The sequence below is a fragment of the Platalea leucorodia genome, assembly GCF_965183815.1.
Source record: "Platalea leucorodia genome assembly, chromosome: 5".
Classification (NCBI taxonomy): domain Eukaryota; kingdom Metazoa; phylum Chordata; class Aves; order Pelecaniformes; family Threskiornithidae; genus Platalea; species Platalea leucorodia.
Genome location: NC_138827.1, coordinates 8,040,677 through 8,068,176, shown reverse-complemented (window position 1 = coordinate 8,068,176; position 27,500 = coordinate 8,040,677). Strand labels below are relative to the sequence as shown.

At 60.2% G+C, this 27,500-nt stretch overlaps 1 protein-coding gene and 1 pseudogene across 2 annotated transcripts; both read left to right on the top strand.

Moving 5' to 3' along the window:
- The first annotated feature begins 321 nt into the window (after positions 1-321).
- LOC309590289 (pentraxin-4-like) lies at positions 322-1,639 on the top strand (annotated as a pseudogene). Its single transcript has one exon. The product of its transcript is annotated as a pentraxin-4-like (transcript).
- Positions 1,640-2,659: 1,020 nt separating this feature from the next.
- CLCN7 (chloride voltage-gated channel 7) lies at positions 2,660-23,961 on the top strand. Its single transcript, XM_082313499.1, has 25 exons — positions 2,660-2,842; positions 10,418-10,489; positions 11,743-11,814; positions 12,055-12,120; positions 12,723-12,855; positions 13,203-13,312; positions 14,092-14,172; positions 14,604-14,666; positions 15,273-15,356; positions 15,527-15,620; positions 16,054-16,118; positions 16,592-16,708; positions 17,049-17,103; positions 17,628-17,688; positions 18,502-18,640; positions 18,926-19,019; positions 20,381-20,550; positions 20,887-20,938; positions 21,262-21,389; positions 21,571-21,656; positions 22,477-22,609; positions 22,726-22,785; positions 23,149-23,325; positions 23,432-23,512; positions 23,632-23,961. Exons 1-25 carry the CDS (start codon positions 2,711-2,713, stop codon positions 23,716-23,718), a joined length of 2,412 nt encoding a protein of 803 aa, XP_082169625.1. The 5' UTR covers positions 2,660-2,710; the 3' UTR covers positions 23,719-23,961.
- Positions 23,962-27,500: the final 3,539 nt, after the last annotated feature.

The window sequence follows — 27,500 nt, the reverse complement described above, 5'->3', positions numbered from 1 at the left end:
CACGCTGCTGCCCTCCGGGAGCTGCCCCGCATGGCCGGGCCTGCCGGGGCCGTGCACCCAGGGGTCCCCCCCACGCCATCCCCACCACACGGCTCAGCACCCACTGCCTGGCCCCTCACCTGGGCAGCTGGAGCCCCAGGGAGCTCCTGGGCCGGGGCCAACCACCCCCACAGAGTGCCTGGCCTAGGGCCATGGGGCTGGCGGCTGCTGGGGTGCACCAGCGGTGGCTGCGGATCTCATCATGGTGGAGGCCGCCCCGGAGGGGCACCGCGGGGGCCAGGGCTGGCCCTGCCGTGCAGGCAGAAAGTGTCCGGCAGTGGCATGGCAGGGACGGTGCTGCTCCTCTGTCCGCTCCCCGCTGCTGCCCTGCAGGGTGGCCTGACCCAGCCCAGCCTGTGCCACGGGGGCACTCGGCGTTTCGGGCCGGGGTGGGGGTCAATGGCACCGCAGGAGCCCGGCATGGGGATGTGGGTTCACCCGCAGAGCAGGCGGAGGTGGCCGCCGCTGCCCATGCCACCCTGGACACCACGCTGGCCCGCCTGGCCACCGCTGGCCAGCAGCTGCACCGCAGGCTGAAGCGGCTGGAGGGGATAGTGGGTGCCCTGAGCCTGCCACACCACCCACTCACCCAGCCACCGGGTGCACTGGTGGAGGCTGGCACCAAGCCACACGGCCTGCTGGACACTGCCCGGAGCCGGTGCAGCCAGCTGGACCAGGAGCCGCAGGGCCAGGTGGCCCCCCAGCACCCCCAGCCCTCGTCACCTGAAGGCGAGGTGGTGGAAGCAATGCTGGCAGGAGGAAGGGCAGTGGCTGCTGGCCAACGTCGGGCCCGGTGGAGCGCCTGGGGAGAACGCGAAGCCCCCTCACGGCACAGCACCAGGAGCCTGAGCCGTGGCACCAGCACTCCCCACCATGGCTGCGGTCCCCTAGGAGCAGCCGCCGTTCCCCAGCAGCCAGGAGAGGGTAGGTATGGGCCCCCCGCCCTGGTGCCCATCTCCCCAGCCTGCTGCACTGGCGCTGTCCTGCTCTTCCCCAGCACCTCAGCTGAGCGCGTGGCCGTCCTCGGGCCAGGGCCACACCAGGGGCTGTGGGTGCTGCCGCTCTGAACCTGCCTGGCCATACCAGCCCTCCGCCTCGGTGCCCTCCTCTCGTACACCACTGAGGATGGTGGCAGCGAGCTGGCCGTGCATGGCTGTGGTGGGGACCTCCCTGGCTCCTCATGCTTCGTCATCAGGATGGGGAATTCTGGGAGGTCCCAGTGACACTGCTCCTGGATGGCAAGTGGCACCACCTCTGCCTTACCTGGTCCTCTGGCTAGGGCCGATACCACTTCTATGTAGACAGGCAGCTGCTGGCCACCGGCTCCAGCTTCCAGCAGGGCTATGAAATTCCTGCTGGCAGCTCGCTGGTGCTGGCCTGGGAGCAGGATCACCCTGGTGGGGGCTTCGGCACTGTGGAAGCATTTGTGGGTCACCTGGCTGGCTTGGCCCCCTGGAGCTGGGCTCTCCTGCACAGGGAGGTGGCCAGCATGGCGACCGGCAGGGTGCTGCCCCCCAGTCCCCTCCTCGGGCTGGCTGATGCCTCCCTGCGGGGCAGGGTGTGGAGGGTGGTGTGCCCTTGCCTCCAGCACTGGCTGTGACGAGCCCAGCAGTGGGAATGGTGCCGGCTCCCAGTGGTCAGGGCTGGCTCGTGGCGCCCGGCCGGCACGAGCCGCATCCTCCCAGGGTGACAGGACACCAGGTGGAGGGAGTGTCTCATGACCGGGACCACTGGAGGTCGGGAAAAGGAAAAGGGGTTTTGACAGCCAGGGTATGAGAGAGGTGGGACCCAGTCCTCGAGCCTGTCCCAAAGCCGGGAGGTCGTCAGCTCCTGCCCCCAGAGGATGTACAGCCCCGTCATTCCTATTAAAATGCTCTGGGCAGAGAGAAAACTCATTTATTTCTGGTCCCGCTCTGCCCTGTGACGCTCGGTGGCACTGACAGCCGGGCAGGAGCTGCTCAGCGCAGGCAGCAGGGCGGCCTGGCCTGGGTCACGCGCGGGCGCTTGCTGCCTGTCCCCTGCCACCGCCGGCCTCTGCCACTGAGTCAGACCCGCGGGGAGGCTGGAGCACGGAAAAGCCCGTGACCGGAGTGAGCCAGCGGTGCCGGAGCCGCCGCCGCCTGCCCCGTGGGCCCGGCCCCCGCCGGAGGGGCTCCTCGCACGGTGCGGAGCTGTGGGCAGAGCTGTGCTGCTCCGGGGGGCTCCAGCGAAGCACACAACGCGCTCCCAAACGGCTGCCCCGCCGAATTCTCTGCCTGGAGAGTAGGAGCAGCGCCGGCTCCGGCCGCTCCCCAAGCCCCGTGCTCCCGGGGGCGGCGGGGCCTTGCTGCCTGGTTGACAGCCGGAGGGTGCGCCTGGGCCTGGCGCGGGGCAAGGCCTTGCAGCCGTCCTGCAGCTTCCCGGGCTGCCGTCGCCGCTGTCACGCCCGCGTCAGGCCCCAGCGCAGCAGAGCCCGTCCCCGGAGGCGGCTGCGGGACAGGCCGGGGACGGGCTCCGGCCCCCTCTCCGGGGAAGGGCGCTGCGGGCGGGACTACAGCTCCCATGGTGCCGCGGGGCGGGGCGGCCCCCGCCGGCCGCCGTAGCGCTCACGTGAGGGCGGCGGCCCGGCGGTCACATGACCGGCCGGTGAGGCAGGGGCCGGCGGAGGTGCGTTCCGCCGCTGTCGCCCCGCATGGCCAACGTCGCCAAGAAGGTGTCCTGGTCCGGCCGCGACCGCGACGAGGACGACGAGGACGGGTGCGCGGGCGAGACCACCCCGCTGCTCAACGGCACCGGCCCCGGGGCGGCGGGCGGCGCCCGGCAGGTGGGTACCGGTACCGGCACCCCGGGGTGGGGGGGGGGGCGGGTCTGCCCCGTCCCGGGCCTCCCTGCGCCGGGACGCCGCCGGAGGGGAGCTGGGGCCGGGGTCGTGTGCGCGTCCCCCTCCCCTGTAGCGTTTAACCGCGCTCGTTGCCCCGGGGCTGGGCGGGGGCTGCCGGCGGGGAGCTGCGGGGCGCCGGGGCTCTGCTCCGTGAGCAGCTCCGGGGGGAGTTCGGGCCCGCTCTGGGCTCCCCGAAGCCGGGGAAAGCCGAACCTGGCAGGGCCCGGCGCGGGGAGAAGCCGGGAGGGAGCCACGGCCGGGGCACGGGGACCTCGGGTCACTCGTGGGGGAAAATCTGAGCGTGGGGGCTGACTCACGGCCTGGTGCCCGCCCGGCGGCCCCGCCGCGGCCGGCTCCCATCGCCAGCTGCCGGTGCCCGGCCGGGACCCTGCTCCTGCCTGCTCCTCGGCCGTGGGTGCAGCCGAGACGGCCCCTGCCAGCAGGACTTTGCGCTGAGCAGGGGCTGCTCCTGCCTGCTGGGGCTGCCCTCTTCATTTCTACTAAAAATACGGTTCCGCGAGAGAGCCTGTTGCCTGGCACCCCGCTGATGCCCAAACCAACGTGTCAGGCTCAAACACGAGAGCGTCTAATGCTGGCATGGTGGTGGACATCGTGCAGTACATATGGAACTACGCTGGCAAAAAGCAAGTCCAGGGTGCAATGTATCACGAACACGTGCTAATTCCTTCTTGCAAATTAATTTTGGGTAATTAACTGAAGAGAAACTTCTCTCCAGTGTACCCAGAGGCTGTTACTCAGGCAATCTGCCTCGCAGTCTCTGCTCCACATGAAGCACACCATGGCTCTGGCCGAGGCACTCGGTGCCTGTTACAGAGCAAAGCTGTGGCTGGGCGGGCTGTGCCGGGCAAGGGCCGTGGTCTGGGTGGGATGTCAGGCTGGGTCCACGGGACATTTCCATGCCAGCACCGGGTGAGAGAGGAGCTGCCTCCTGGTGACGTCCTCGAATTTCCTGTGAAGGGTTTGCTGGGAGACCTGAGCTTCGAGGAGGAGGAGTGATGCCAGCCTTTGGCAGCTGTTAGCAGGAACGTCTCACTGAGCACGGTTCTGTGCTGCCCTGCTCCTGGGCAAGTCCGAACAGCAGGCTAATTAGAGGGAAATGCAGGGTTCATTAGGCTGGAAGTCCGTAGCGTGGCACTGCGGGAGCAGGGCACGGCGGCTGGAAGGAGTCGCCTGTGCCGTTGCAGCTGTCCTGGTGTGAAAATAAAGATAATCTTCCCAGACGGTACAACAGGACCCCGTGTATCTACAGCACAGGTTGTCTTTAAAGACCATGTGGTGAATTCTGCAGGTCTGAAGGGTGTTAACATAGGGATTAACCAGGTCTCGTGGCTGTGGGTCAGTTAGGAAAGGGTTTTCCTGGTGGCTCAGAAGAAATGCCTGAGCCCCCCTACAGCAGGGCTGGTCAGTGGTGGAGACCCGGCCCTGCCGACCTGCTTTATTGTCACCGCGTCCCTTTGCGGTGTGGACGGCTCAGGCCCCAGCTGGTGACAAGGCACTACGTGGCATTTTCCTTAGCAAAGGAGGAGAGTGAGTGCCTTGCCTGAGCTCCAGACCACGTATGCCCCTGGCAGCGGCACTGACCCGACAGTGGCGGCGGGGTCGTCACCGTAGCGCTGGGGTTGCCTTTCAGTGTAGGGCAGCTGCTTCTCTGCCTCGGATGGTCCTTTGACCTAAATGCCATATAGTCATATAGATTGAAGTGGGAAGGCAGGACAGCTTTGGTAGAGAAACAAAGAGGGACTGGAGCTGCTTAGCTCACAGGAGACTTAAACTTGGGTTGTGGTAATACAATAAAAATGCCCCCAGTGGAGTTTCTTCCCTTTCTCACGTGCTTGTTTAATGGAAATGAAAGTGATCTTAAAGTGACAAAAGGAAACATGGTTCTGTAGTTCCCCAGCTGACTGCTGCGAGAGACTGAGATTGAGTGTTTGTGGGCAGGAGGTGAGGAGGGGCTGGATAAACACGCCTGTGTAGAGCGGATGCTACAGGGCTGTCCCTGAGGTCTCCTCTGGTTTTGGGCCAGCTGAGCGTTGCTCCGGAGCTGACCAAGCCTTTATCCTCTCACCAGGACTTTCTAATGCCTCAAGAATATCAAGAAGCGAGAGGCTGCCTGTATGTCTGAGCATCATGCCTACCGTGGGCTGCCCCTTTCCCCTGTTCTGGAGCGTGCGCGTTGGCTCCCAGGCTGAAAAGTGGGTGGACAATTTTAGTAAGAGCAGCCAATTTCCATCATCAGGCACTTTTTGAAAAAGAACACTTCTCCATTGCTACCCATCAAAGATATGCTCTGAGTTTGTGCTCAAATGCCTTGACTTTGGGATTGGTATAATGTTCCTGCTCCAGAGGGTGTGGGCAGGGGGACACCAAAATGTGGACCAGGATGCTGCTGCTGGACGGCTCGTCCTTCTTAACCCCTGTGTGATTATTCTGCATCTCTAGATGTTGTTGGTTTTGTCTTTAGCTTCAAGTAACAGGGTACAAAACGCAGCGTTTATGGCTGGGTGGTGATGCCGGAGGGCTGCCACGCTTGCTGCAATTGGAAAATCTTGGCGGGGGTGGGGAGGGAGAAAAAGAGAAGTCAGCTGGGTGAGCCCTGATTCCTGGCGGATGGGCTGCAGGTTGCGCATTCCCTGGGCACCGGCAGAGAGGCTGCATGTCCCCACCTGCCTGCTGCTGGGAGCCTGGAGCTGGCCTCCCCAGAAAGCTGCTGCTCTTGGGTGGTGGCAGGAGCTTCCCCAAGCAGAGGGGTTTTAGCAAGCACAGTGCTTTCTGCTGGGTGCTTGCACCGTTGGGGGGTGCGGCGACACTTTAACCTTGCACTGGTCCTCTGCAGAGAGGACGCATGGGACAAGGTGCCTGGAGAAAGGCAGGTGGGCCAGGACAACAACGGCATCTCCTGGCCTCATGCAGGTGAGGGGCAAGGAGCAGCTGTGCCCTGGAGTGGCAGCGGGAGGCTGGAAGCAAAATTGTAGCTGAGTGGTGATGCCACAGGGAGAGTGCAGATGCTTTCTCCCCCCTTACAGGCCTGGAGGTGAGCAGCCTCGTTCTCTCCTGGTGTGGTGTGTTTCGGGGATGATGGCTGTGTTGGTTTGAAGCCCATCGCAGCTGTGGTTGTGTGTCAGAGGAGGGGGATTTCAAGAGCCCTGCAGCTCATCTGCCCCATACGCTGCCATAGCCAGGGCTTCCCCTGCTGGTGAGCCACCCGGTGACAGCCTGGCAGCCTGGAGTCATCCTTCCCACCCAAGCAGGTACCAGGGGCTCCTCGGCAGAGTGCACTGGGGCCAAGAGGGCCCTGGGTGCTGGAAATCCTTTTCCTCCCCTCCCGCTGCTTCTGCAATACTGCTGTGGGCTCCTGATGCGGTCTGCGCCACACTTTATCTCATTGATAACAGAAAGCCATGTGCTTCCAGTTTGTTAGCAAGCAGCAGGACGGTGATAAGGGGCAGTGTAATGGGGGGGTGTCTTCATGCTAGGCAGTGGTTGCTGGGGGTGGGTGATGTCCTGCAGGGAGCAGCCTCGCTGGCTTGTCCCTGTGGAAATCTGCTGTGGAGCAGAGTCAAACACTCCCTATTTACAGTTCTTCAGAGCGACATTTGGGATGCATGGCCAGGTCGCTGGGCACCCAGCCTGGGTTTGTTCTGTGGTGTTTTAGTCTCGACTGAAGTTGTTCTGCTATTACAAACAGGGACTGCTCTTTGACTGCTCTGCTTGGAGGTAAAACACTGCTGTGGCATCACATATATCAGTGTGGCTTCTTGTCACCTTTGCCAAACCAGGACGCTGGCAGCAGTGCTGCTCCCTCCCACCCCGACCCGTGATGCTCCAGGCTGCTGCTGGGGTCTGCATTCAGCTGCTGCTGCCTGACCTCAGAGGTGGTCCTTTCGGGGTGTGAGTAAAAGGTGGTGGTTGAGATCTTCTGCCAGATTTTTTTTCTTGTTGAGATTGATCCTGAGTTTGCTCTTGCCCATCTCAGGCAGTGCTGGAATGGGTGGCAGCGTGATGAAGGGGAGGTCTCTAGCCCAGCCCCTGCTAAGAGCAGCAGATCTGTTAGACCTGCTCAGGGCCTGCCCCCAGCTTCAGTGTGTCACCATCCTCGGAGTGAACATTTGTCTCAGATATCTAAGCAGAAGTTCCCTTGCTGCAGCCTCCCCGCTGCTTCTTGTCCTATCAATGTGAAGCTTCAAGGAAAGTCTGGCTCCGTCTTTTCTGTAACCTCTTGTTAGGTGACCTGAGATGGCAAGATCTCCCTGAGGAGCCCCAGCTTCTCCTCATATGTCTTACTACATGCTCCAGCCCCTGGCTGTCTTGCTGGACTCACTCTGGTGTCTCAGTGCCTTTCTGGTCCTGGGGAGCCCAAACTGGGCACCGAGTCCCAGGTGTGCTCTGGCAGGTGCCAAGCAGAGGAGTGGGATCCCTTCCCCAGACCTCCTGGCTGTGGTCTTGCACCACCCAGGAGCTGGTTGATCACCTCTGCTGCAGCTGTGTGCTGCTCACTCCTCTTCAACTCATCTACTAGCTTGCTGCAAGACTTCTTCAGCAAAGCTGCTTTCTAACCACCGGGACATGTCCCTCCCAGGTGCAGGGCTTTGTATTTGCCTCTGTTGAACTTCAGGGGCTCCCCTGCAGCCTGGTGAGGTCCCTCTGAAGAGCAGCCCTGCCTGCCAGTGTACCAACTGCCTGGCTAACAGAGGTGTTAAGCAGTATTGGTCCAGATCAAGGCTCCAGGCATCTCTTTGCAGAGCTCAAAATGGGTAAGGAATTAGCATTACCCCCTGAAATGGGGCGAGTGCTGATGGCTGAGTGCCACCACTGTTTGTGTGCCACTCTCAGAGCCAGGCTCAGCTGGCCTAAGAGCCTCTCCTGGGACAGGAGAGCTGTTAAGCCCTGTGTGTCCTCTGGGTTTTGGCAACAGTGCATGTTTTTACGTGGAGATAATCGTACTGCAGTCACACCAACATCATGTGTGCCCAGGATCAGCAGCTGTCTTGGCCTGAGTTTGAAAAACATCCAAAGGAAGGTAGTGCCGTCCATATGCTCTGTGAATCTTTGAGCCGTGCACAAACAGTCTTCTGTCTTAACTTCTGGCTGCCTGAATCCCCCGTGGCCCTCTTATAAAAGTCAGGTGCTGATGGAAGTAGCTTTTCCCTATCCTCCCAGCGTGTGATCCCCGTGCCAGGCGAGATGGGAGCCAGCCCTCTGCACACAGAGTGACTTGGCCCATCTGGATGCTGGAAGGATGCCAGGACTTGGGGGGGGGGGGGGGGGGGGGGCCATGTTAAAAACACGCTGCTTGTCTAACAAAGTTCAGCTTCAGGTCCAACTGCAGCTCCTTTCCCTTCGTCTGTGCTTGGGTCCTGCTGCCACCTAATCTGTTGGGAATGGATCTGCTGTGCTGTGGCCACTTGCTCCATAGGGAAGGGGTGTAGGGGGGATGTGTCACTGGTTTGGCCCCATTTGCTCCTTCTGCGGACCTCTGTGACTAGCAGAAGGAGGATTTCCCTGAAGGGCTGGTCCCGTATCGGGCCTGAGGCCTGAGCCCAGGCATGAGCAGGGGACACGGCGCCAGTGGCGGTTTGTGTCTCATTGCCTTGATCTTACCCTTGACATGTGGCATCTAATAAAACCTTAAAATTTCGTGCTTCCTAAAGCCAGATGGAGGGGAGTTCCTTTGCAAGGTCTCAGCTTTGTCCCTCCCAGGGTTTCAGGGTGAGGACTCTGTTGTTCCCCCCTCCCCAGGATGGCAGGGGTCTGGCTGGGACCTCCGCCTGCCACTGAAGTGGCTGGGCACCAGCGGACACTGAAACAGGCAGTTCCTGCCTCCAGCTCGTGACTCTGTGTAAGTTCCCATCCACGTTCCCCTGGGGAGGTGACAGCTTTGTGTGTGCCCAGCTTGTAGGAGCCCACGATGGTCTGTTCTGACTGCTGGAAAAGTCCACCTGAGTCCTTTCCAGAGGGACTGTGGAGCCAGAATCAGGCTGGTCTTGGCAAACCCATGTCCAAAAACTGCTCCATGGAGCACCTCGTGCTCAGCCCCTCCTGTGGGCAGATCCACAGTCCCGCGGCTCCCTTGGTGGGGACGCCCCTGCCTGCCATGGCTCAGGCTTTTGGGGATGAAAGGGCACCAAAGAGGGTTTGAGAAGCTGGAGCAAAACCTGCCTGCAGGTCAGGGAGTGAATGAGAACGTGGAGCAGATGGAGAAATGGGAAAATAGGTCAGGCTGCAAACACAAAGGGATATTCTTCATCTGCGGTGATGTGTGCGGCTCCCAGCTGCCCTGGCCCGCACATTCCAGACAGGATCGGTGGGGATTAAAGTGGCAGGGGCTCGATCTGGGATCTGCCGGCTTGCTGGCAGAGAGGGGCCAACATGCCTGGGCCCTGCTGTTGCTCGCCATCCCTCTTTTATTCTCCAGTCCTCTAGCCTGGCAGCTGGGGAGGGGTGAGGCTTCAAAGGGGAAGATCTTCATGTTGAGAAACGGTGTTTGGACTGTGCTTAGTGACAGCGCTGCTCACACCCTTGTGCATCCCTGTGTTTCACAATGGCGGAGGGGTGATGGCAGCTCGCCTGCTTCTGCTGGGTGCCCTTGCAGCACTGGCCGGCTGGAGGCTGGCTCGGCTGCAACCCAAGCCCTTGCCTGCATCAGCCGGGAGACAAGAGGTGCCCCAAATAGTCCAAAAACTCCCATGTTATGCAATTGCACTACCAGTAATGAGCTGGAGTGGTCATCAGAGAAAGGAGAACCTGCTGCCCCAGAGGGAGATGCAAAGGCTCCTTCCCAGCATCACGCTGGGGCTGGGTTGGAGAGGTGCCAGTGTCCCCAAGGCTGCACAGGAGCAACGTGCCCCGCTTCCTCTTGTGTGCGCTGGCTGGCAGCTGGCCCGGCCGTCACTCCGGTCCTGGATGCTCGGAGGGAGATGAACGTGCCGATGTGCTCGTCTCCCCAGCTAGGAACCACTCCCATGGAGCAGATGGCAGAGCTAAACGTGCCCTCGGCTATCCCTTATCACTGGCCGGCTGTGCGAGCTGAGGGATGGCCCCGGCAGGTCTTGGTGTGCTTGTGACCGTGGAGATGGCACTTTCTGTTCGGGGGGGGTCTGTCCCTCCCCAGCTCCAGGGGAGTGTGGAATGTGCTGCTCAGCACGGGTTTGCTGGCTGCACGGTTGCTGTGTCGGGGTGCCACGCCAGCTCTTGGGGCTGCTGGCTGGCACCTTCCCTGGGGCGAGCCAGCTCTGCTAGCTAACGTTGCAGCAGCTTGCTCAAACCCTGGCAGACTGCTGCTGCCTCGTGCTCCCTCCGGGGCTGTGGGTCTCGCCGCCTCTGTGTGTCCTCTGACAGCAGTCCTCTGCGGGTGCTGCGCTTTGGGGGGCTCTGGCGGTGGGCAGGCCGGCAGAGCCCAGCGAGAGGCACAGAGCACGAGCGCCTGCGTGCCTGCTCCTTCCTTCTGCCAAGGCTTGCGGCGCATTCGGGAATTGACCCCGTTTTCCCTTTTCTCCTCAGCTTACTCCTTCCTCCTTCCTGCGCATCGGACAGCTGAGCAATGTGGACCTCAATGAGGACATCCGTGAGCTGGTGAGTGGCACAGAAAGGGGCCTGCCGTTACTGAGACCACTTCCCTTCTTCTACTGACAGCGCTAATGGCTGCTTTTGTTCCCCCCCTCACATCCCGCTTGTCCCACGAAGGCTCCAGCACTTCCTCCTGGGCTGGGCGACCTTCGGGGCGCGGGCAGCTGGCTGCCCCTCTGCCTCGACCGCTGCTGCTTCCTCTTAGCCGCAGCGCTGGCCCGAGGACGTCATGGTCCCCTGTACCTCTCTGAGCACCAGCGCTAGCCCGCCGGCACAGGAGCCTTCCTCCCGCGGGAGCACACGTAGAATCTAGTGGTGTGGGAAGGGATTTCTTTCTTGTCGTGAGAGCTCCAAGCTGCTGCTCTTGCCTGCTGCCCAGCTCAGTGCAAAGGCAAGGGAGGGAATGTGTAGTGGGACAGCAGCTGGGGGAAGATGTCTCAGCCCTGGGGACAGGGTTAGCAGCAGACGGGGCATCTTGCAAAACCTCTCAAGTTTCAATTTATTCCCCCTCCATGCACACCTGAGAAGCTTTTCTTTCCCAGATGCTCCTGCCTCAGCTCTGGAGCTGTAGGAAGAGCAAATGGGAAGAAGAGTTTTGCTAAATAGTTCTCATGGAATTCATAAATGGGAAGAAGTGTGTCTTAATCCGGCACCTTGGAGGAAAGGCTGGGCTGGCTTTGGCCGTAGCTTCAATGCGGGGCCAGGGAAGGGTGCAGGGTGCCTCTGCCCCAGGGGCCCCTCCGGCATCCTCAGTAAATGCCCTAATTCGGAGCTGGGAACAGCTTGCACAGTCAAAGGCATTTGGGAAACAGAATTTGGTTTCTGCCCAAAGTCGCGTGCCTGCTTGAAATAGCTCCTTGCTTTCTGCTGAAGGAATTTCCTGCTGAGGTGAAAGGTTGCCCTCCGCCGGAGCGCGGAGCTGCTCGGAGGCAGCACCGGATCAACATGGCAGTGTGGTACCAGGCTGGGCAAACCCTCCATCTCCCCGTGGGGAAACGTCCTGCCCAGGGGTGGAGAGGTGGTGGGCAAAGGTGCACCCTGACAGCCTGTTCCAGCTGCCTTAAATCCCGTACATCCATCAACTGGTGGAAAATCATCCTGGATCCTGGCCTGCCAGGCAGCTTGCACTGGGGCTTGGGTCTCTGCAGTCCTCCCCACCTCTCCTGAGCATGAAAACAGCACTAAACCAGACGTTATGTGGCAGAAAGGAGGGTTGGACTCGGACCCAGCCCTCCTAACCTGTGCATCGTGTCCTGCAGGAGACGGAGCTCCCTCGGCAGCATCCCAACGAGATCCCCCACAATGAGAAGCTCCTGTCACTTAAGTACGAGGTAAGCGCCCGTCTCCCTCCCTTGGCTCTGCCCTCTGGGATGCAGTGGGTGAGGTACATGGGGTGAGGGCTTGCGGCTGCCCAGCTAGAGGGGTTCCAGCAGGGAAGTAGCAGGGTCGAGGGAGGAAAAAGATACAGGAGTGTGGAGTGGCAGGGGTGAGGGTCTGAGGCCAGCCCTTCCCGGCACGGATGTCTCTTCCCCTGTGCTAGATGATAACAGCATCTCCCTTTCCTGAATTAGAGCCTGGACTATGACAACAGTGAAAACCAGCTGTTCCTGGAGGAGGAGAGGAGGATAAACCATGCGGTGAGTCTTTCTGCAACCCGGTTGCCTACTGTCCCTGCAGCTGGGATGGCCCAGGGAAGCCATTCCCCTCTGCCAAGCTGCTGGGGGGCTTCTCTGCCCCAGGGCAGGTCGTGCTCAAAGCAGCGCTTGAGCTGGGGTGGGTTTATGGGCACTGACCAGCTTGTGATGAGCTGTAAAGCCTCAGGAGCAAGGACCTAGCACGGGATGGTTCGAATGGGAGCTAGCCTGGGTGCGCATGGTGGCATTGCCAGGCAGCACGGGGCAGGTCCCTGAGAAGAGGGACTCCTGGAGCCACGTGAAACGTCTGCCCTCAGGCCTTTGGGAGTCAGTGCCACAGCAAGAAGCCCAACAGGAGGGGCCTGACGGAGGCAGGCAAGCTGGAAAAGCACATCTGCTGTTAGGGATCCCACAGAGGAGCAAGGGCACTGGCTTAAAATAAGTAAATTGTGGCCAGGCTTTGCAATCCTGGGTCAGTCAGCATCAGTTTTCTGTGGGGGCTTAGGGCTGTGTTGGGGAAGGTGGCCAGGTGGGTTGGAGTCCCCCCGATGCTGGAAGGGGCCAGGCTGGGTGGCAGCGGGGTCTGATGGCTGTCTGTCCGTCAGGCTTTCCGGACGGTGGAGATCAAGCGCTGGGTCATCTGTGCCATGATCGGCATCCTCACCGGCCTTGTCGCTTGCTTCATTGACATCGTGGTGGAGAACCTGGCTGGGCTGAAGTACCGGGTGGTGAAGGGCAGTATCCTCCCATGGAGCCATGGCCACCGGCCAGCCAGGAGCTGCAGGATCTCTGCTCCTGGTAGCCACAAGAGGGATGCCGGGGGAGAGGGCAGCACTTCCTCGCCTGGGTTTGGCGGCACGGACCCTGCTGCCTAAGGTGCTGCCGGGTGCCTGGCTGCTCTACGGGGCTGAGCTGTGGCTGGGCACTACCATAACGGAGGAGGCTTCTCACAGCAGCCATGGCTGCTCTAAGTGCGGAGGATCTGCTGCGCTGCCGCAGTCCAAGAAGCATTTTAATGATGCGGTATCACGGTGGGAGGGATGGTACCTAACCTATACTGGCCTTTCCTTGAGCTGCTTCCCCAGACATTGACAAGTTCACAGAGAAAGGGGGCCTGTCTTTTTCCCTGTTACTCTGGGCCACCTTGAATGCCAGCGTGGTGATGGTGGGCTCTGTGATCGTTGCTTTCATAGAGGTAAGAGTTTGGAACAGGTCTGGGTTGGGGTATACCTGTGCCTCCTGCCCTGGCTCTTTACATGGGGGAAGCAGGATCACGTCTCCAGAAAACATGCAAGTTTGTGTAATAGCAAATGTATTTCTGCCAAATTGCCTCTCGGTAGCCCCAGTTCCTTGGTGTTGGCTCCAGCTATGCTGTCGAGTTTCTCCGGGATTGTCAGACTGATGGGATGTGCTGCCCTTTGCTGGCAGCCTGGGGAAGAGGGTGTGCTCCAGCCTTGGGCGCAGGCGCAGCTCTCGCAAGCCTTGGCCCTGGCGCAGCCTCTCTGCGTTGGGCATACATGAGCGCTGGCAGAGAGCAGGCTGATCGGGTGCCTCGGGGACACGCTCAGAGGACAAGCCAGAGACTGGGGCCGGTTATGGCTGGGATGGGGCGATGGCTCCCTACGGACCACTCTGAGTCAGCAGTGTCTTCCCTGTGGCTTTGCACTTGCTCTCCCTGGCCACCAGGTGTGAGCCTTCTGCAGCACTGGGCCTCTTGCCATGCCATGGTGGTGGGAACACCCTAGTGTCCCCCAAGAACCCAGCCAGCTCCTTCTCCCTGGCACGTTTGCCTTGAGGGGCAGTGGGTGCCTCCCTCCAGCCCACCTCCAGCGCCTGTAGATAGGCTTTGGCCTCACCTCTCAGCCCCCCCGAGGGTGTGCTTGCTGCACCCTGTGCTGAGAGACAAGGGTAAGGTGGCCAGTGTGTCCCCATCCTGTACATGGCAGACACTCACCCTCTCCCTGCTCCCCACAGCCCGTCGCAGCTGGCAGCGGCATTCCCCAGATCAAATGTTATCTCAACGGTGTGAAGATCCCGCACGTTGTCCGCCTCAAGGTAGGAAGCAGGAGGGGGTGGGATGTGTGCCTTCTGCCCGTGATGGGCCTCCCCGCCCCGGGCTGGCCCAGGCGTGTTGTGCCCTCATGGGGTCGTCCCTGCCTGCGCTGCAGCGGAGGAGGAGCTGACACAAGCTCCCTGCTGCGCTGCCTGGCTCCGGCGCGGTTCCCCCCAGTGTCAGGCGGTTAAACCTCCTGCCCTGGGATCGGCAGCTGCCGCTGAGAAGAGCAGCTTTGGGTAATTTTTTGCTCTGGCCAAGAAGAAAGTTGGCCAACCCCATTGCCACAACCAGGGGCTGAGAATCACGAGTTCCTTGGGGTCGCTGGCTCCTGCCCCTGCGGCTGACTGGGTCTGTGTCCCCCGTGGCTGCCATGATCATGTTCGTTGTGCTACCCGTGTGATGTGCTGTGCCTGTCGTCTCTGTTTTGCAGACCCTGGTGATCAAAGTCTGTGGGGTCATCCTCTCCGTGGTCGGCGGCCTGGCCGTTGGGAAGGTGATGTGCACAAAGCGCTCTCTGACACACTGCTGGCATGTTGTTACCCGCTGCTGGCACACGTGCTGCAGCCCGTCACCAGCCCTGTGCTGGGGATGGGGCGCTGGGGGCCCTGCAGTGACTTCCCAGTTTTATTCCCTGGTCTGCTGGCCAAGGTGACTGCGGCATGGCCAGGCTTGGGGAGCCCCCGGGACATGCAGTGCCAGCCCCCTGGGCATGCGGTGCCACCAAGCCAGCCTGTGTGTGGCTCAGCTGAGGGCAGGAGAGCAGCAGCCTATGTCCATTGGTGGTTGTCCCTGCAGGTGTTCAGTGGGGGAGACCTGTGTGCCCTGTTGGGACCTTTCTAGCTTGCTGGGATCGAAGGCAGACAAGGGAAGCCCCTGCCCTCTCAGCTGGAGGGAGTGCTGGTGGGAACAGGCGGTGGCCATGGGAGCCACTTGCTAGAATGAGGATTTAAGGGGGGAAAATGGCAAGGCCTGTATTTCCTGGAGGGAGATCCTCCCAGCCATTTCTTCAGGGCTGCGACCCGGTGAGCAGCATTCAGCCGTCCCTCAGTGTCCCTGGGGTTCTTCCTGCTGTGACCTGACTCTGCTCTCCTGCCCACAGGAAGGACCCATGATTCACTCTGGAGCGGTGATTGCTGCCGGGATCTCCCAGGGAAGATCCACGTCCTTAAAGCGAGACTTCAAGGTTGGTGTTGAGAGCTGAGGGGCTGTGCTGCATGTGCCCCTCCTGTGCCCAAACCGGGCTGTTCCTCGGGGTCACGCTGGTGGCTTGGGTTCATATAAGGCATACCCTATGTCTGCCCTAAACTCATGCCTGTGGCCAGCCCTAAGCCTGCCTTTGCTTTGGTGTTTCAGATCTTTGAGTACTTCCGCAGAGACACAGAAAAGAGGGACTTTGTCTCAGCTGGAGCTGCTGCTGGCGTCTCGGCTGCGTTTGGTGCCCCTGTGGGTATGTTTTGGCTCTCGTGATGCTGAGTGGTGCCTGCACGTGGATCTCGTCAGGAGGTTGCTCCCACTTTCATGGAGGCAGCTGCTGGGATCTGCCTAGGGCACTGCAGGAGCCCTCCCATGAAGTGCCCGGCCCCGCTCCAAGCTGTCCTGCCACACCACGCAGGTCTTGGAAAGAGAGGAGGGGGGGTCATCTGTCTTGGATCCCAGATGTTGCTTCCCTGGGATTGAGGAGGGCAGTGGAGGGGCTTCACTGTGATCAGTACGTCACTGATGGCTTGGTGGGCTTGCTGGTCCCTTTGCTGGAGCCTGTGAAGTCTGGGGCAGTGCGCGGCACATGGGCTGGGATGAAGTTGGGTGCCTCGGCTGGTGCTGTGAGCCAAGGGTCTGTGGCACACGCCCCTTGTGAAGGTGTTGGTGTCTTGCATTTGCAGGGGGTGTCCTCTTCAGCTTGGAGGAAGGGGCTTCCTTCTGGAACCAGTTCCTGACATGGAGAATTGTAAGTGCTGGAAAGCAGGAGCAGTAAATCGAGGGCTGCCAGCTCCGGTGTGAGGCATTGCCTTTTCCCGATGCCCTGCATCCCCAGGCCTCCTGCCATCCCTGCCTGAGCCAGGCAGCTGTGTGTAATACATCCCAGGGAAGAGCATCCCAGCTCTCCTTCTGTGCCGTGGTCCTCAGGGGCTGAATTTGGACCTGGCTGAGCTCCATCTTACTGCCAACTCCTTTCCAAGGGAGCTGCCTTGGGCTGTGCCCAGGGCAACACAGAGGCAAAAGGAGGAGCGAGCCCCTGGTCAGCATAAGCTGCCCAGAGTACTGCCACAGGGAACGTGGCCTCTTGTCCCCACCACACCGTGGGTACCAAGCCCTACCCAAGGGCCTTGTGGGGACAGTTCAGGGTAGTGCGGGGGGCATGTGGTGAGGGAGCGGGGCTGGAGGTGTCTGGCAGTGACTCTGGGCTGCATCTCCTTCCAGTTCTTTGCCTCCATGATCTCTACGTTCACTCTGAACTCTGTTCTGAGCGTTTACCACGGCAATGCTTGGGATCTCTCCAGCCCTGGGCTCATCAACTTCGGCAGGTTTGATAACGAGGTATGGCACAGATATTCCTCATGTAGGGCTCTGTTGGAGGAGTCAGAAGCAGCCCATGGCAGCTTGGGGCCACCAGTCTGTCTTAAAGCATCACCCAAGGGCTGAGGCAGGCTCTGCCCTAGCAGGCTGTGGGGTCTGGCTGGATCGCAGCTCCACCAACCCCAGCAGAAGGCTTTTTTGCAGCCGCTGCTGGATCTGGGGGCTGCAGAGCGTCCGGGGGAGACTTGGGGCAGCTCTGGGTGCTGCTCGCTCACGCAGGCTTGTGCTGTCCCAGCAGTGACTGGCTGCGGGGCTGCAGATGGGCCAGGAGATCTGAAACCTGTTTCTTTCTTGCTTGCAGAAAATGGGATACACAATCCAGGAAATTCCTATCTTCATCTTTATGGGAGTGGTTGGTAAGAGAGTGCTGCTCTTTCAATTTAATTAGTCTGAGTAATTCCCTCTGTTCTCTGTCTGGGTCTAAAAAGCTTTTGGAATCAGTTTCCTGGGGAGAATGGGAAATCCATTAAACTCCAGGGGTGAGAGCTGGATCCTGGCCCAACCCTTACTCTTGTGGAAAAGGCGAGCCCCTTTAATCCATGTACTGCAAAGTCGCTAAGTGGGGTCAGTGCATCACAGTCATGGGCAGCCCCTTGCTTTCAGATGAGCTGCCCTTATCCCCACAGAGTTGGCCTGTCCCTTGCCTGCCTAGTGCCAGTGCTGTGACAACTGGCCCCCAGCCACTCTGCTGCTGGTGCCAGGCTCCTCTTGGTGTCAGGTCCTGGCTGTCTCTGCAGGGACAGTGTCCACGTGTCCCAGGGTTGCCGGTCATGCTGGATGGGTTGTTGATGTCTCCGAGCTTCAGGGGTTCCTTGTGTCTTGGGCAGCTGTAGGAGAGCCTTGGACCTGTGTGCTGAGCTTTCCTCTTTTGCATTTGCAGGTGGCATCCTCGGGGCCCTGTTCAATGCCCTCAATTACTGGTTAACGATGTTCCGGATCAGGTAAGAGCTCATGGGTAGCTAAGGTGATTGACATGGGTTGGCTGGCGCCTTCTGTGCTTCCTCAAAGCGATGTTCCCAGCCAGGGAGGGCTGTAATTCCCACAGCAAGTCTGTAATCTTGCACTTAACATGAGCAACAGCAGCCCCTGGAAGCTGGGAGGCAAAGATGTCTCTTGCTGCCTGCAGTCGAGGCTGTGACCTGCAGCATCCCACTGTTGCTCTGACCCTGCTAAGTATTTCCCTTCAGTGACTTGAGGACCCAAAAAAGTGCAAACACTGTGCAGACCTGACTGTTATGTGCTTCTGAGAGTAATGAGAGAATGGAGAGAGCTGCTAAAGCTATCTGAGCACAGTCTGGCACAGCCAATACTTGTCACCAGCTTTTCAAACACCAGGACCAGCCTCATGACTTCAGGGAAGGATGACCTGTGGCAGTGGAGCGGTGAGGGGCCTGCAGCAGCTTCCAGGGCATCACTCTTCTTGGGCCTTCACGGGCCACAGCTTTCTGGGCTTGGCTCTGCACTGTCTCCCCAGCCAGAGCACGCCAACCTTTCCATGGGAGTTGTGCCCAGCTCCGTGCAGGGGAGGCAGGCATGTCTGCTGGAGCTGGTTGGGCAAAGCTGCTCTTGCTGCTGGCCTCCTGCCCCAGGTCCCCACCACAGCTTCACCAGAGGCAGGACAGCCTGGCAGGGTCCAGGAAGGGAGCAGAGGCAGCCAGCCTGTCTGTATGCCCGATGTGACGTGCCAAGCCAGGCTGCAAGTGATCCTGCCTGCACCCCTGGGTGCCACCCTCACTCCTCTGCTCCCTTTGCAGGTACATCCACCGGCCCTGCCTCCAGGTAGTCGAGGCCATGCTGGTGGCAGCGGTGACGGCAACTGTGGGGTTTGTCATGATTTACTGCTCGAGAGACTGCCAGCCCATCCAGGGGAGCACGGTGGCATATCCCCTGCAGGTAGGAGATGCTGGAGAATGGCCCCCCAGGGTGGGGGCCACCCTGGGCCTGGGCAGAGGCTGAGGGCTGAGCAGGGAGATGAGCCCCTGCTGGGTTTTGTGGCGCTGGACCTCACAGTCAATGCCCTTTGCCGCAGGCAGGGCTGGAGACCCAAGCACGGTGTTGGTGTGCTTGCTGCCCAGAGCTGCCTCCTCGCCGGCACACATCCCCTGAGCCTGGCAGCCTTCCCTGCCCCAGGGCAGCCTGGATCTGCCACTTCTAACTCCCTCTTTTCTTCTCCCTCAGCTTTTCTGCGCTGATGGAGAGTACAACTCCATGGCCACTGCCTTCTTTAACACACCTGAGAAGAGTGTCGTCAACCTCTTCCATGACCCTCCAGGTCTGTGCACCCAGCGAGCAGGTCCTTGAATGTGAGCAGAGTGGGGCTGGGCTCGTGTGAGGTGGCTGACCTGTTCCCTGGCTGCTTGCGGGACAAGGCAGGGGATGATCAGCACGGCCCCGTGAGGGCATGATGGGATCCACCAAAGCACTGTGCCTGCTCCTTTCCTGCGGTGGTGGAAGGAAGAGGGATGGATGCTGTACCTGGTGGCACCTATGAGCTCGGCCAAAGGGCTGTGGTCTCAGGAGCCTGTGGACAAGGACCTGGTTTTGTTCATGCATGTTTGCAAGCTGTTGCTTCTGAGTTGCGTGGGAGCATGTCTGACCCTCACTTGCTGTCTGAAGTCTGTCCTGGAAATGTCCCTGGCTGTTTTCTTAATTAGCAGGGCCTCTTGCCCCTGAATGGCTTTACCTTCTGGGCAGGTTGCGGAGGTGGATCTTGGGGTTTGGATTTGCTTGAGAAATGCAATTTGGCTCCCAGGTTCCAGCTCCCATTTCCCTTGGACCTAGTGTAATGACAGCGTGCCCTCTGCCTACTGGTCTGAGCTTTGTGCCCAGCTGCACGTGGGCAGGGAGCAGGCAGCTCCAAATTTCTAGACCCTTAGCCCAGAGAGTGCCGCTTGGCTACCTGAAGCCAAGTGATGACTGTCCTGTGTCTTGGGGCCACTCCTTGCAGTGCTGGGTCCTCCCTGGCTCAGGGCTTTGGTTCATTGACCTCTCTGTGAAGAGGTTGTAAAGTACTCATTTAAACTAGACTGAGCTGCTCAGCAATCCTAAAATAGCAGTAGGCTGAGTCCTGGGGACAGCAGGGTCTCGCTGTGATGGCACAGCCTGTGCTGTGGGGCAGCTTGGGACTGGCCAGAGCAGCTGTGGCAGCTGCGGGACGGGAGGGGGTTTGCAGGACCTACTTTGCTGAATTGGTCCCGAAGCTGGCGGTAGGACGTCTGCCAGGTCACCATCACCTCTGTCCTCCCAACCTCGTCCTCCAGCACTGGCAGTCCCTCAGGGCTTTGAAGTTTGTCACGCTGCCTCGCAGGAGGCTGGGAACCACAGGGCTGGGAGGGGACGGGTCATCGCGGGTCGTGAGATGGAGGAAAGGTGTGTGCTAGACTTGGTGGGATGGGAGGGCTTGGGATGGCACCAGCCAGCTGGCGGGGCCCTTGAGGGGGCAGAAACAACCTAAAAAGCCGTTTTGAAAGGCTTGTGCTGCCAGGGAGGGAAGGTGCACCTGATGAGAGGGGCTTTCACTGCTGGGAGTGTGTCATGGGGCTGCTGCTGTCCGTTCTCCCATGGCCGAAGCCCATCACTCTGCCCTCTGGGCTGCGGGACCAGCACTGACTCTCCATTCTTTTTCCACCTCAGGTTCCTACAACCCCATGACGCTGGGCATGTTCACACTGATGTATTTCTTCCTGGCCTGCTGGACATACGGCCTCACGGTGTCCGCAGGGGTCTTCATCCCCTCCCTGCTGATTGGCGCTGCCTGGGGGAGGCTCTTCGGCATCTCCCTGTCCTACCTGACCAAAGGCTCGGTGAGTGCTTGGTGGGAAGGAGCGCTGGGCAGAAGGAGATGCAGCATCCAGCCCTTCTTCCTCGCTGCTGGGCCGGCAGCAGGCCTGGAGTTGGCTAAGAGCCCAGCACAGCAGTCTGGAAAGGTGTGGAGTGGGTTGACTCCTCACTTGATGTCTTCCTGAGCTGGGTCTGGGCTTTCCCATGTCCCACTGGAGCTCTGCTGGCAGCTGGCCTGTGCAGGCGGCCTCAGGTGCTGCTCGCTTTGGAGGGGGGTTTTGGGGCCACGGTACTGTTCATTATCTCTGCATGCCCTGGAGCCAGCAGCTGACTCAACCCCTTCTCTCTCCTGTGCTCAGATCTGGGCTGACCCTGGGAAGTACGCCCTGATGGGAGCTGCCGCACAGCTGGGTGAGTTCCCCATGGCACAGTCTTGGCCACCTCCTGCTCATGTCGGGCTGAAGGTGGCATGGGAAAAAGTGGTCCATGCTTCCCTGGTGCAGCTTCTTGCCCAGCTGAAGGCCAGCCTGGCTGTCGGCTTCCTAATAACCCTGCCAAGCATGGGCAGCGCTGGGGCACTAAGTGAGGGCTGGGCTCATCCAGGGCACCCCTGCCTGTGCAGGCAGTCCTGAATCGTCACGCAGAGACTGATGGGCCTTGGGTGCTTTGCTGTCCCCTCACCCCATGTTTCCCTGACCCTCTCAACCCCCAAACCCCTCGGGTACCTCTCGCAGGTGGGATAGTGCGGATGACACTGAGTCTTACGGTCATCATGATGGAGGCGACAGGCAATGTCACCTATGGTTTCCCTATCATGCTGGTGCTGATGACGGCGAAGATTGTGGGAGACTACTTTGTGGAGGTGAGGGCTGGTGTGCTCGCTGGGAGCCTGGGACCCAGCGAGAGGCTGTGGGTTGGGGGTGCTGGGGAGCTGTGGGGGGGGCCAGGACAAGTGTGTACTCCCTCTCAGACGGGAGCTGCTGCCTGGCTGTACCCCCTGGCATCTCACCAGGCTTCTCCTGATGGCTCGGCTCTCATTGCAGGGGCTCTACGACATGCACATCCAGCTGCAGAGCGTGCCCTTCCTGCACTGGGAGGCCCCAGTGACGTCCCACTCCCTCACGGCCAGGTAGGTGGACTGGGCCAATGGCATCCTGGCTCATATCAGGAATAGCGTGGCCAGGAGGACCAGGGAGGTGATAGTGCCCCTGTACTCAGCACTGGTGAGGCTGCACCTTGAGTACTGTGTTGAGTTTTGGGCCCCTCACTACAAGAAAGCCATTGAGGTGCTAGAGTGTGTCCAAAGAAGGGTAACAAAGCTGGTGAAGGGTCTGGAGCACAAGTCTTATGAGGAGTGGCTGAGGGAGCTGGGGTTGTTTAGTCTGGAGAAGAGGAGGCTGAGGGGAGACCTTCTTGCTCTCTACAACTACCTGAAAGGAGGCTGTAGCCAGGTGGGGATCGGTCTCTTCTCCCAAGTAACAATTGGTAGGACGAGAGGAAATGGCCTCAAGCTGCGCCAGGGGAGGTTTAGGTTGGATATTAGGAAAAACTTCTTCACCGAAAGGGCGGTCAGGCACTGGCACAGGCTGCCCAGGGAAGTGGTTGAGTCTTCGTCCCTGAAGGTATTTAAAAGACAGGTAGACGTGGTGCTTAGGGACATGGTTTAATGGTGGACTTGGCGGTGATAGGTTAACGGTTGGACTCGATGATCTTAAGGGTCTTTTCCAACCTTAATGATTCTATGATTCTATGAAATGGAGGTGGTGACATGCTTCGTCCCCAGTGCCGCCAGCCCAGCCCCTTCCCCAGCGGGGAGCAGGGCCCATGGTGTGTTCCCTCCCTGCATCCCTGGCAGGTTATGGGGAGGGAGGAGGCATGCCTAGGGGGAGAGGGGAGAATTTGGGGCTTGCTGCTGTGGGACTGTGCTTCACACTGAGTCTTCCCCACAGGGAGGTCATGAGCACTCCTGTCACCTGCCTGCGGAGGATCGAGCGAGTTGGCACAGTTGTGGACATCCTCAGCGACACCTCCTCTAACCACAATGGCTTCCCGGTGGTGGAGAGCAACCCTGACGCCACACAGGTGGGCTGGGCACTGCTTGCGAGGGATGCAGCTGGGGGTCAGCCATGCGAGGGCTGGCCATGGCATGGGCCCTTGCCCTGCCCCAGCCCCATCTCATGTGTGGTGCTCTGTCGCAGGTGGCAGGACTGCGGGGTTTGATCCTGCGTTCCCAGCTCATCGTTCTGCTGAAGCACAAGGTGGGTGATGCTGCGTGGAGTCTGTTTGGGCTGTGTCAGAACCCCGGCTCCCCTGTCCCACTGCTGCCTCAGGCCCCTTGGTGCCTACCTTGCTTGGGAGGAGCTGGTGGAGGGTCCCTGTCATCTCCTTCAGCTTGCCTGAGGAGACAGTGGGGGCTGCCGTGCTGTGCTGGGGTGACCCCAGCATCATCGTGCACCGCACTGGGCTCACAAACCCCGAGTGAATGCGAAACAGGCTGTTCTTCTGCAGATGGTCCATCGCCCCACGCTCCTGCCCTCTTCCCTCCCTGCCCCCGTGTGTTGCCCTGGCCCTGGTGCCTGTCAGCACTGCATGATGGTCCTGACGGCCTCTCTTCTCCCAAGGTTTTTGTGGAAAGGGCCAACCTGAGCCTGGTGCAGCGGCGACTGAAGCTGAAGGATTTCCGCGATGCCTACCCCCGCTTCCCCCCCATCCAGTCCATCCACGTCTCCCAGGACGAGCGTGAGTGCATGATCGACCTCAGCGAGTTCATGAACCCCTCGCCCTACACCGTGCCTCAGGTAACGGCCAGGGGCCCCTCTGCACCCAGCATGCCGGGGGTCATGGGTGGGCGATGGGTGCTGGCTGAGGATGCTGCAGCTCACACAGCCCTGCTCTGCTTTGCAGGAGGCATCTCTGCCACGGGTATTCAAGCTTTTCCGAGCCCTGGGACTGCGGCACTTGGTGGTTGTGGACAATCGCAACGAGGTGAGTCCCTGCTCGCTGTGTGTGGACAGACCAGGCTCCTCGGCAGTGGGGGACATGTTCCCCTTGTCTCCAGGCTCTGCATGCCAGTGTGGGGCTGTACCCTGTCCCTTTCCCGGCAGGTGGTGGGCATGGTCACCCGCAAGGACCTCGCCAGGTACCGGCTGGGGAAGGAAGGCCTGGAGGAGCTCTCGCTGGCACAGACGTGACGCGGGGCGGCACTGCCCAGCGGAGACGCACCCCAGCCCCTCAGAGCCGGGGTCCCCCTTTTGTGGGAGATGGGGAGAGGACTGGGACAGCCTGTGCAGGCATCGCGGTGCCTGGAGCACCGGCACGGCCGTGCTGCCCCAGCACTCCTGCCTGTCGCTGCCTTCCCACGTCTACTGCCTCCTCTTCTCACCCCTTCCCCTGCTTCCCCAAGGGGTCAAAATGCACCCTTGGCTCCATTTGCTCCTGGCGTAGGCTCTCCCTGAGGGCTGGGTAAAGGCTGGAGTGTGCCAGGAGGAGCAGCAGTGCCCAGCTGAGCTGGGCACAGTCCCTCTGCCATGGCACGTGGCCTCCATCGCCTCCTCCATCCAGCCTGGGCTGTCTGGGACCTAGCCCTGCCCTGGCCCCTGCTGCAGGGCCTGTCTGTGGGGAGTGGAGGGGACATGGTGGGGCTCCCTCCTGCTCCCGGGGACCTGTCCCTCCTGCCACATGCTCCAGCTGGCTGGGTCAGGCTGAGCCCTGGGGGCAGGCACTTGACCTGCTCTGCTGTGCAATAAAAGGACTCCCATGGTTCAGCAGCTGCAGGCTCTTGCTCTTTCTTGGCTCCCTTGGCTGCTCTGACCCCAACCCATGTGTGGGGAGACACCCCTGGGGTTCAGGGCAGGGATGGGGAGGGGAGAGCTGCCCGCTCTCCTGCGTTGGTCCTGCAGCCTGTGTTCCTAGTGTGTGCTCCTCTGCCACTCCCGCCCTCCTCCCACCACTGCTGCTGCCTCTCCCCTATACCCATGCTGGCGTCCAGAATCACCCCAGGTGTGTTTCTGCACTTGCTGCAGCTTGTTCTGGCCCTTTCCAGCAGCCTGGACCCTGCCAGGCACCCTAAAATGCACCACCACCCCTGGATCTGGCCAGGGTGAGGGAGCAGAGCCTGCACTCCCCTAGGTGATGAGGAGGGCTCCAGCCCTGGCACCTAAGCTTCCCCCTCTCCCACCACCCTTGCTGCTCGCCTTGGCATTGCCCACTGCCCTGGCTTGGAGCCATAGGCCTGGTGCTGCCCCCTCCTTGCTTGGGCAGGGGCATCTTGGTGCCTGGGGGGGCTTTTGACTGTGGGATACTGTGCTCAAATAAAGCCTGTTTGTACTTTTATTGTGCTGCTGTCTCTCTCTTCCTTCCACACTTCCCTCAGTGCTGCTGCCCAGGCTCAGCGCCATGTCTGTCGGTAGCCCACAGGGCACAAAGGGCAGTGTAGGGGGGGCGTCACAGTATATTATAGTATACAATATATTTTAATGTCCCTTAATGTACCTAATGCTTTCTGAGAGGAGACTTGTCTGACATTCAGCCCTGCATGTTGTGAGGCTGTGGGAAGATGGAGGAGAGGAGGTGCTGGCAGAACACAGGGCACAGCTTGGCAGAGCAGCTCCTGAGGAGCGGCCAACACGGGGGGCTCAGGGGTGCAAAAAGAGGGCAGGAGCTGTCGGAAGGAGTGGGCTTCCTTCCCTGGAAGTTTGGGAGAAGTGGTTTCTAAAGTTTTAGGACCAGGGGGTGGTTGGGAAAGGGAGGTGGGTTCATCAGCCCTTCTCAGATGAGTTTTGCAGTTGGATTTGCGTTTCACAGAATCATAGAATTATTAAGGTTGGAAAAGACCCTTAAGACCATCGAGTCCAACCGTTAACCCAGCACTGCCAAGCCCACCACTAAACCACATCCCTAAGCACCACATCTACCCTTCTTTTAAATACCTTCAGGGATGGAGACTCAACCACTTCCCTGGGCAGCCTGTGCCAGTGCCTGACTGCCCTTTCAGTGAAGAAGTTTTTCCTAATATCCAACCTAAACCTCCCCTGGCGCAGCTTGAGGCCGTTTCCTCTCGTCCTATTGCTTGCTACTTGGGAGAAGAGACTGACCCCCACCTCGCTACAGCCTCCTTTCAGGCAGTTGTAGAGAGCAAGAAGGTCTCCCCTCAGCCTCCTCTTCTCCAGACTAAACAACCCCAGCTCCCTCAGCTGCTCCTCATAAGACTTGTGCTCCAGACCCTTCACCAGCTTTGTTGCCCTCCTCTGGACGCACTCCAGCACCTCCATGTCCTTCTTGTAGTGAGGGGCCCAAAACTCAACACAGTACTCGAGATGCAGCCTCACCAGTGCCAAGCACAGGGGCACTATCACCTCCCTGGTCCTGCTGGCCACGCTATTCCTGATACGAGCCAGGATGCCATTGGCCCTCTTGGCCACCTGAGTACACTGCTGGCTCGTGTCTGTTTCAGTCTCTCCACAGGCAACAGGAGGTATGACAAAGTCACAAGAGATGCAGTGTAAACTGCCCGGGCTTCCACATCACAACATGCAGGGCCAAATGTCAGACAAGTCTCATCTCAGAAAGCTTTAGGTACATTGAAATACACCCTCCAGAACCCTGAGGTCTCCATCGCCTCCCTTTGCTCCCAGACTTCATAGTGCAGTGTTACCTAATAGCAGCATTCTGTATGCAAGCAACTTGGGGCAGCCCAGTCTCCTGCCCCGTATATGTCAGCGCTCTCATTTGACCATGCTGTCTACCGAGAGGTTCTCCATGCTGTAGGTTATGGAGTCATTTAGGAGTTATTTATCCATAAAGGAAGAGTCTGTCATTACACCAGCCATGGTCATTCGCTACCTGTACTCTTCTGGCAGTTGGCCTCTCAGTCTCTGCCTATATTTGAGTCATCTGGCAGTAACTGTAATTTTTGGTGTCGGTGGGTGGTTTGACTTATTCTTGCAATTTAAGTAACAGGTCTGGGCTAAGCAGGACAGTCAAGTGAGGCATGACAGCAAAAGCAAGCAGACGGCATTATGGGCTATGATGGGGGGGTGAGGTTGATCGTTTGGGTTTCGTGCTTTTGGGGTCTCTGTGTTGCCTGAGTACGTCAGGCAGTCAAAGGGATTTGTTAGTCTGTTTTGCATGGCGGGCTCTCTCTTTTGGAAAGCAGTACATAACATCTGCATGCCTCTCCACCAAGCCCCGTCCCCACTGCTGGTGCTGGGAGGGCACGAGCCTGGTGGGGAGGCCAGGGCACCCCCCCCTTCCTCAGCCCCCCGGCAGGGCTGGAGTGCTCCAGGCGGGGGGCGGCTGCCCCTTCCCGGGTGTTTTTCCCTTTCAAGGCCAACAAAGAGCTGCCACAGAGCAGGGAATGCCTCCGCCAGGCCCTGGTAACAGCACCGGGGCTGTGGGCTCCGGTGGGAGCCTGGTCCGGCAGCGCGGGCCGTGGGGAAGGGCCAGCTGCCCTCCCCGTGCCGTGGGTCAGCCCTGCTCTCCCGTGTGGGTCTGGTTCCCCAGCACTGCCATGTGGCAGGGGAGCCGTGGGGTGCAGAAGGTCCCCAAGGCAGTGGCGGGTCCCCGCTGGGTGCTGGCAGCGGGCGCTTTATGAGGCCCCGCGTTGCCCTTTGCCCTGGCGCGGCTGAGATAAGGGGATGGGATTCACTGACTTGGGCCCGCAGAGTAAACACGGGCTGCTGGCTCCTGCCGGCACCATGCTTCCCACCTCTTCCTGCTGCCAGGACAGCCGGCGGCCCCCTGAGGGCCACACCGAGCAGTGACCCTTTGTCACCGGTGGCAGGGACACCGCAGTGATGGGTGGCAAAGGACACTGCACGCGCTGGTGCCTGGCAGGAGTCATTTATTCGCTCGTCCCATCGCCGGCTCTGACCCAGCGGCTCCAGGTGCCCCACCGCTGGCACTGGGGCCACCAGGTTTATCATTAACCGGGCGGCACGTGGCGGGGCCAGGGGCCCCCAGGGCCATGGTGGGG